Source organism: Tachysurus fulvidraco, chromosome 22 (genome assembly GCF_022655615.1).
Source record: "Tachysurus fulvidraco isolate hzauxx_2018 chromosome 22, HZAU_PFXX_2.0, whole genome shotgun sequence".
NCBI classification, from domain to species: Eukaryota; Metazoa; Chordata; class Actinopteri; order Siluriformes; family Bagridae; genus Tachysurus; species Tachysurus fulvidraco.
Window position 1 is genome coordinate 262,128 of NC_062539.1, and position 8,867 is coordinate 270,994.

The following is an 8,867-nucleotide window of genomic DNA, read 5'->3' on the forward strand; positions in this document are numbered from 1 at the left end:
CATTTACAGCATTTGGCAGACGCCCTTATCCAGAGCGACGTACATAAGTGCTTAAATCTCTAACACTGAATACATTAATGCTGGTTCACTAGGTTACATACTTAAGATACCATGAGTTTAAAACATTTGTTCAAAGTTAGAATGAAAACGTGTCAAAGGGTTTTTTTTTTTTAATGCAAAGGATAAGGAAAGTGCTAGTTGAAGCGCTTCCTGAATAAGTAGGTCTTCAACCGCCGCTTGAAAATAGCCATTGACTCAGCTGTCCGGACCTCTAGGGGAAGTTCATTCCACCACCTTGGTGCCAGTACAGAGAAGAGTCTTGTAGTATACTTGCCTCTTACCCTGAGAGATGGTGGAACCAGTCGAGCAGTGCTGGTAGATCGGAGGTTACGGGGTGCAGTGCGAGGAATGATGAGGGCTTTGAGGTAAGAGGGAGCTGGTCCATTTTTGGCTTTGTAGGCCAGCATCAGTGTTTTGAATCTGATGCGTGCAGCTACCAGAAGCCAGTGGAGGGATCGCAGCAGCGGGGGGGTGTGGAGAACTTTGGCAGGTTGAAAACAAGCCGGGCAGCTGCATTTTGGATCATTTGCAGAGGACGGATTGCGTTCATAGGCAGACCTGCCAGCTGTGTGTTGCAGTAATCCAGTCTAGAAATGACAAGAGACTGAACAAGTACCTGGGCAGTCTGTGTGGACAAAAATGGCCGAATCCTTCTAATGTTGTAGAGAAGAAACCGACATGAGCGAGTCACATTTGCAACATGAGAGGAAAAGGACAGTTGATTGTCCATGGTTACCCCAAGGTTGCGAGCTGTGGCTGAGGGGGAGATCAGATCGTTGTGCAAGGATATAGTAAGATCGTGACCTGGGGATGAATCACCTGGGATGAACAGCAGTTCAGTTTTGCTAGGATTGAGCTTTAACTGATGAGCAGTCATCCATGATGAAATTTCTGCCAGACATGCTGAGATCCGGTCAGAAGCTGTGGCATCTGAGGGTGGGAAAGAGAAGATAAGTTGTGTATCATCAGCATAGCAGTGGTAAGAGAACCCATGTGATGAAATAACTTCACCAAGAGAGTGAGTATGCAAGGAGAAAAGAAGAGGACCAAGTACTGAGCCCTGTGGGACGCCAGTGGAGAGTCTGCGTGGAGCAGATGTCACTCCCCTCCATGTTACCGGATATGAGCGTCCTTCCAGGTAGGAGGCAAACCATTCCCAAGCTGATCCGCAAATCCCAAGGCTCTTGAGGGAGGATAAGAGAGTCTTGTGGTTGACCGTATCAAACGCTGCTGAAAGGTCAAGGAGGATAAGGACGGATGATATTTTGGCTGATCTAGCAGTATGTAGTTTCTCAGAGACATCCAAAAGGGCTGTCTCTGTAGAGTGAGCTGCTTTAAAGCCAGACTGTTTGGGATCTTGGAGGTTGCTCTGTGAGAGATAGACAGATGGTTGATTATAGACAATGCGTTCAAGAATTTTTGAAAGAAATGAGAGAAGTGATACCGGTCTGTAGTTACTGATGTCTGATGGATCCAGAGCAAGTTTCTTTAGGATGGGAATAACCCTTGCTCTCTTGAAAGTAGTTGGTACCTGACCAGATGCTATGGATCTATTGACGATAGTGGAAATGAAGGGCAAGAGGTCTTGTGAGATGGTCTGGAGCATAGTGGTAGGGAGTGGATCCAATGGGCAGGTGGTAGGATTGCAGGACTGGATGAGTTGTAAAATCTCTTCTGCTGCCACAGTTGAAAAATGTGACAACGAAGGTGTAGGGGAATCCATACTCTGAGATGTAAGTGCAGTCGGGGCTGAAGTGAAGGTCCGGCAGATTTCCTCGATCTTCTCCTGGTAGAAAGAAGCAAAGTCTTCTGCAGTCAGGGAGGATGAAGAAGGTGGAGCCGGGGGGTTGAGCAGAGAAGAGATGATGTTGTGGAATTTCCGAGGGTCATGTGAGGAAGCTTCAAGCTTTTCCTTGTAGAAGGAAGTCATGGCAGAAGTCACATCTGAGGAGAACTTGACAAGAAGTGTTCTGTAAAAATCAAGATCTGCATCAAGTTGTGATTTCTTCCACTTTCTCTCTGAAGATCTTAGCTCTCTTCGATTGTTGCGCAGCACATCTGAAAGCCAAGGAGCAGAACAAGAAGTTTTCTTGGGTTTATTGAACATAGGGCAGAGGAAGTCCATAGTTGAGGAAAGAGATGAGAGGAAAGTATCTGTGGCTGAGTCTAAGGGTAGTGAGGAAAAAGACTTAGCATCAGGAAGGGAAGAAAGAGTGCCAGAATGTACTAGCACATTACATATTAATAACGCACTGCATCTCTCTGGGTCATCATACTACTGCCCTTAATGTGTGCTTACTTTTTTGTCTACAGAGAAAAGAAGCGACAGGAGACTTTTTGCTCGATCTGACTGACAGAAACATATCAGATTACCTGGTGAAGACGTATCCCAGTCTCATCAAGACCACGTGAGCTTCATCACACTCACCTGTATGATCAGGTTTATCACCTCACTTTCTGACACTAACCTGAGTGTGTGATTCTCACCAACAGATTAAAGAGTAAATACTGGGTGAATGAGCAGAGGTAACATGTTTATAACACACAGTCCAATCTGCTTTACATGGTTTTCCACATAAATAGACTGTTTCCTGTTGTCAGGTACGGTGGACTGTCTGTAGGAGGGCAACTTCCTGTTCTGGATGTGGACCCTGTAAACCTGCAGAATGTCCTCCATCAGCTGGGAAACATGCTGAACATTAGTGGGGTAAATAGATAAACTAATACTGTAGATTTACTCTTTAGTGAAAAAGAAATGTGTCATTTTGTGCTCAACTCCTTCCCAGGGTCCCTACTCCAGGATGGCTCTTAAAGAAATTGGACTTTTCCTTTTCCACATGGAAAGTGAATATAATGTCAAGGTAAACATTTAGAACAGAGATGAGCTGCAACTTTAGGTGTTGCAGTATTGTACTTTCACACTGTGTGTCCTCAACAGGTGTGGTTTAATAATAAAGGTTGGCACTCCATGGTGGCATTTATGAACGTAGCAAACAACGCCATCCTGCGAGCAAACCTGCCATTTAACGCCGATCCGTCTGAGTTCGGCATCACGGCTTTCAACCACCCGCTCAACCTGACCAAGGAGCAGCTCACTGATGTCACAGTGTGGGTGTCTCAGACCACCACCAGGCCACACCCACATTTACACTGAACTTAATCTAACTCACTGATCAGATTACTGCAGAAACTCCTTCTGAACGGTCGACTTTATACATTTATAGTTTCTTTTCATTTTTATTCTATTCTTTGTTTCTTATTTCTTTTTACTCGTGTGTGTTGGCATGTGTGTTTGTGTGTGTATGTGTGTATGCACATGTGTACACTTGTGTGTGTGTTTGTGCGTGTGTATATGTGTGTGTATGTGTGTATGTGCATGTGTACACTTGTGTGTTTGTGCGTGTGTATGTGTGTGTGAATGTGTGTGTGTATGTGTACACTTGTGTGTTTGTGTCTGTGCGTGTGTATGTGTCTGTGTGTACACTTGTGTGTTTGTGTTTGTGTATGTGTACACTTGTGTGTTTGTGTTTGTGCGTGTGTATGTGTGTGTGTGTATGTGCATGTGTACACTTGTGTGTGTGTGTTTGTGCGTGTGTATGTGTGTGTGTGTATGTGTACACTTGTGTGTTTGTGTCTGTGCGTGTGTATGTGTGTGTGTATGTGCATGTGTACACTTGTGTGTGTGTGTGTGTTTGTGCGTGTGTATGTATGTATGCGCATGTGTACACTTGTGTGTGTGTGTTTGTGTGTGTGTGTGCATGTGTACACTTGTGCTTGTGTGTGTATGTTTGTGTGTGCATGTGTACATTTGTGTTTGTGTGTGTGTGTATGTGTGTGTGCATGTGTACACGTGTGTGTGTGTGTGTGTGTGTGTGCATGTGTACACTTGTGTGTGTGTGCATGTGTACACTTGTGTGTGTGTGTGTGTGTATGTGTGTATGCGCATGTGTGTGTGTTTGTCTGTGTGTGTGTGCATGTGTACACTTGTGCTTGTGTGTGTATGTTTGTGTGTGCATGTGTACATTTGTGTGTGTGTGTATGTTTGTGTGCGCATGTGTACATTTGTGTTTGTGTGTGTGTATGTGTGTGTGCATGTGTACACTTGTGTGTGTGTGTGTGTGCATGTGTACACTTGTGTGTGTGTGTGTGTGTGTGTGTGTGCATGTGTACACTTGTGTGTGTGTTTGTGTGTATGTGTGTATGCGCATGTGTGTGTGTTTGTGTCTGTGTGTGTGCATGTGTACATTTGTGTGTGTGTGTATGTTTGTGTGCGCATGTGTACATTTGTGTTTGTGTGTGTGTATGTGTGTGCATGTGTACATTTGTGTTTGTGTGTGTGTATGTGTGTGTGCATGTGTACACTTGTGTGTGTGTGTGTGTGTGCATGTGTACATTTGTGTTTGTGTGTGTGTATGTGTGTGCATGTGTACATTTGTGTTTGTGTGTGTGTATGTGTGTGTGCATGTGTACACTTGTGTGTGTGTGTGTGTGTGCATGTGTACACTTGTGTGTGTGTGTGTGCATGTGTACACTTGTGTGTGTGTGTGCATGTGTACACGTGTGTGTGTGTGTGTGTGTTGCAGGTTGACTACTTCTGTGGATGCTGTTGTGGCCATTTGCGTGATCTTTGCCATGTCCTTCGTCCCAGCGAGTTTCATCCTCTACCTCATCCAGGAGCGAGTGACGAAGGCTAAACACCTGCAGTTCGTTAGTGGTGTCAGTCCTTGCATTTACTGGATCACCAACTTCTTCTGGGACACGGTGAGGGTTTTATCATCATGTTCATCATCACATGCAAAGTAGAGTGGCTTCAGAAGCTTCTGAGGAAACTGCAGCTGTGGAGCTACATGTTGTTTCTCTGTGTGTCTGTAGGTGAATTACTCCATCAGCACGGCCATGGTGGTGTCCATCTTCATCGCATTTGATAAAAAATGCTACACATCACCCACCAACCTGCCAGCTCTCATTATCCTGCTGAGCTTATATGGGTGACCTTCATCATCTTCACCTTCTTCTTCTTTATGTTCTTCTTCTTTAGCCCAAATGTTTTCCTTTTCTTTCACTTTTATTTGTTCTTTATTTCTTTCTTTCTTGCTGTGTTTTTTTGTTACTGAAGTAAACAGACAAACTAATTCCTTTTATGCTCCAATGAGGGTTTATTAGACTGGACTTTAATGTGATCTGTGTTGATTGTCTCAGGTGGTCAGTGACTCCTATGATGTACCCCATGTCGTATGTGTTCAGTGTTCCCAGCACTGCGTACGTCTCTCTGTCCTGCATTAATCTGTTCATCGGCATCAACAGCAGTGCCATCACCTTCATCCTTGAGCTCTTTGAGAACAACAGGGTAAATGTCTCATTTTTTGTGTGAGTGATAGTGAGTGTGTGTGTGTGTGTGTGTGTGTGTGTGTGTGTGTGTGTGTGTGTGTGTGTGTGTGTGTGTGTGAACGCCTCTCTCACACATTGCTCCATGTTTCAGTCTCTGCTCCTATTTAATGAGGGATTAAAGAAGGTGCTGCTGATTTTCCCTCATTTCTGTCTGGGACGCGGCCTGATCGACTTGGCCATGAACCAGGCGGTGACCGACGTCTACGCCAGATTCGGTGATGTAGCCTGAGATTATTTATGATGAAGTGAAGGTATAACATTAATTATTTACACCTGAGCTAAGTATTCTGTGTGATGTTTATGTGCAGGTGAGGAGTTGGTTGTGGACCCCTTTAGATGGGACTTTGTGGGGAAATACGTGGTGTGTATGGCACTGGAGGGCTTCATCTATTTCACCTTCACTCTCCTTATTCAGTACAGATTCTTCCTCGATCACTGGTGAGGAAGAGTTCCAGAGCTCCTCTAATTCCTCTCTGATTTATCACTTACTGGGTGACATGAAGGGTCTGTTCACACTGGGCTGTGATTAATGCATGATAAAGTAACTCTAATGATCTCACGGTGGGGAATTCACTTATCACAGCAGCTCACAGACAGTTAAAGTATTAAGGACTTACACTGGGAAGAAGGAAAAGGTTAATATTATACAATATTTAATAAAAAATACAATTATAAAATATTGAACATATTGAATATGTGAAATATTGGATGCAGATGTGATGGAGGTGATGGGTGTGGTTATTGTGATGGAGGTGATGGGTGTGGTTATTGTGATAGAGGTGATGGGTGTGGTTAATTTGATGGAGGTGATGGGTGTGGTTAATGTGATGGAGGTGATGGGTGTGGTTATTGTGATAGAGGTGATGGGTGTGGTTATTGTGATAGAGGTGATAGGTGTGGTTAATTTGATGGAGGTGATGGGTGTGGTTAATGTGATGGAGGTGATGGGTGTGGTTATTGTGATGGAGGTGATGGGTGTGGTTATTGTGATAGAGGTGATGGGTGTGGTTAATTTGATGGAAGTGATGGGTGTGGTTAATGTGATGGAGGTGATGGGTGTGGTTATTGTGATAGAGGTGATGGGTGTGGTTAATTTGATGGAAGTGATGGGTGTGGTTAATGTGATGGAGGTGATGGGTGTGGTTATTGTGATAGAGGTGATGGGTGTGGTTAATTTGATGGAAGTGATGGGTGTGGTTAATGTGATGGAGGTGATGGGTATGGTTATTGTGATAGAGGTGATGGGTGTGGTTAATTTGATGGAAGTGATGGGTGTGGTTAATGTGATGGAGGTGATGGGTATGGTTTACCTGTGCAGGTTGTGTGACTACAGTCAGATCCCAGTTCCCGATGAAGATGATGATGTTGCTCAGGAGAGACGGAGGATCTACAGCAGGGCACAAAACAGTGACATCCTGCATGTCCGAGATCTCACCAAGGTCAATAACTACAATATAATCCCCTATATACGCAGTCTATAAGCTCTTATCACTAACTCGTGTGTGTGTGTGTGTGTGTGTGTGTGTGTGTGTGTGTGTGTGTGCGCGCGCGTGTGTGTGTGTGCGTGCGTGCGTGCGTGTGTGTGTGTGTGTTCAGATGTACGGAGGGAGGAAGAGACCAGCGGTGGATCGGATCTGTTTCAGCGTTCCACCTGGAGAGGTAAACATCTGCATGAACAGAAGATTCTGTAAAGTTTCTGCAGTTATGAGACCAACCTGGAGACGTATTAGAGTTTAAATTACGACTCATTAATTCAGTTTTATTATAGAACAATTTTAACAATGGACTTTCTCACAATGCAGCTTCACAGAAATAAATAAATTCAGTAAATAAATGTAAAATGTACATATTTTTAAAGGTATTCCTACTGATGTCACTTCCTGTTGTTATTTACATTACAGCACAAACTCACTCTTTATCTCTTTATTCTGTCTCTTCAGGTTAAGAAGTGAAATAAAGCTAGTTATTATAGTGTGAAAGGGTTTAACACTCTCTTGTGGTTCGCAGTGTTTCGGGCTGCTTGGTGTAAACGGTGCCGGAAAAACAACCACGTTTAAAATGCTTACTGGAGACACAGACGTGACGTCGGGCGAAGCCTCGGTCGCTGGGTTCAGGTAATGATGTCATGATGAAAGTCTGAGTGAGATAACAGGCAGTAAATCTACAGATCCTGAGACATGACACTGAGACACATCAAGCCTTCACTTCTCTACTCCAATGCTTCCTCCTCTAGTATTCTGTCTAACATCCTGGACGTGCATCAGAACATGGGCTACTGTCCTCAGTTCGATGCCATGGATGAGCTGCTGACAGGCCGAGAACACCTGTACCTGTACGCTCGCCTCCGAGGAGTGCCCGAGTCCGAGATTAGCAGGGTGAGTCTAATCTTAGCAATCAGACAGCTGAATGAAGTTACAGTGTTAAAGGGAGAAAGTGTGACTGCATGCTGCTCCATGTGTCCTGCAGGTGGCGCAGTGGTGCATTGATAAAATCGGTCTCTCAGAGTACGCAGGTCTGTGTGCTGGAACTTACAGTGGAGGAAACAGGAGGAAGCTGTCGACTGCCATCGCCATGATCGGCTGTCCTCCTCTACTGCTGCTGGTAATCATCATCATCATCATCATCATCACCACCATCATCATCATGATCGTCATCATGATAATAATAATAATAATAATAATAATAATAATAATAATAATAATAATAATAAAATAATAGGCTCAATATAAATATTGTAGTAGATTATATGTTAATTATCTAGATAATGACTGAGTGATGATGGAATATGCAGTTTAATGTAAAGTTGATTATAAAACAGTGATTAGTGATCTGTGATTATTCTGATTATTATAAATGTTGATTAAGCCTCAGTGTGCTGTGTACAGGACGAACCCACCAGTGGGATGGACCCTCACTCACGCCGCTTTCTGTGGAACACCATCATGAGCATCATTCGAGATGGAAGAGCAGTGGTTCTGACATCACACAGGCAAGTTCTCTCTTTCTCTCTCTCTCTCTCTCTTTCTCTCTCTCCGTCTATCTCTTGCTCTCTCTCTCTCTCTCTCTCTCTCTGTCTATCTCTGTCTCTCTCTCTCTCTCTCTCTCTCTCTCTCTCACTCTCTCTCTCTGTCTATCACTGTCTCTCTCTCTCTCTCTCTCTCTCTGTCTATCACTGTCTCTCTCTCTCTCGCTGTCTATCACTGTCTCTCTCTCTCTCTATCTCTCTCTCTCTCTCTCTCTCTCTCTCTGTCTATCTCTGTCTATCACTGTCTCTCTCTCTCTCTCTGTCTATCTCTGTCTATCACTGTCTCTCTCTCTCTCTCTCTCTCTCTCTCTCTCTCTCTCTCTCTCTCTCTCTCTCTCTCTGTTCTGAAATAAATTGTCTTGTAATGTGATGTAATTGAAATGTGAATCTGAAA

General features: G+C 44.0%; 1 protein-coding gene across 6 annotated transcripts in view; it reads left to right on the forward strand.

Moving 5' to 3' along the window:
- Positions 1-8,867, forward strand: part of abca4b (ATP-binding cassette, sub-family A (ABC1), member 4b) — a 54,232-nt gene that overhangs the window by 28,631 nt on the left and 16,734 nt on the right. For 5 of the 6 annotated variants that reach the window (XR_007139146.1, XM_047806654.1, XM_047806651.1 and 2 more), the window contains 16 exons: positions 2,374-2,468; positions 2,554-2,586; positions 2,662-2,767; positions 2,847-2,921; positions 2,999-3,168; positions 4,644-4,821; positions 4,933-5,048; positions 5,260-5,407; positions 5,540-5,663; positions 5,757-5,886; positions 6,767-6,887; positions 7,045-7,107; positions 7,456-7,562; positions 7,682-7,823; positions 7,915-8,049; positions 8,334-8,437. Coding sequence is in view for 5 of the 6 variants with exons in the window: in XM_047806654.1 (XP_047662610.1) it covers positions 2,374-2,468; positions 2,554-2,586; positions 2,662-2,767; positions 2,847-2,921; positions 2,999-3,168; positions 4,644-4,821; positions 4,933-5,048; positions 5,260-5,407; positions 5,540-5,663; positions 5,757-5,886; positions 6,767-6,887; positions 7,045-7,107; positions 7,456-7,562; positions 7,682-7,823; positions 7,915-8,049; positions 8,334-8,437 (1,847 nt within the window). In the remaining variant the exon portion in view is untranslated. The remainder of the gene's footprint in view (positions 1-2,373; positions 2,469-2,553; positions 2,587-2,661; positions 2,768-2,846; positions 2,922-2,998; positions 3,169-4,643; positions 4,822-4,932; positions 5,049-5,259; positions 5,408-5,539; positions 5,664-5,756; positions 5,887-6,766; positions 6,888-7,044; positions 7,108-7,455; positions 7,563-7,681; positions 7,824-7,914; positions 8,050-8,333; positions 8,438-8,867) is intronic. The other variant, XM_047806653.1, reaches the window with a different exon arrangement.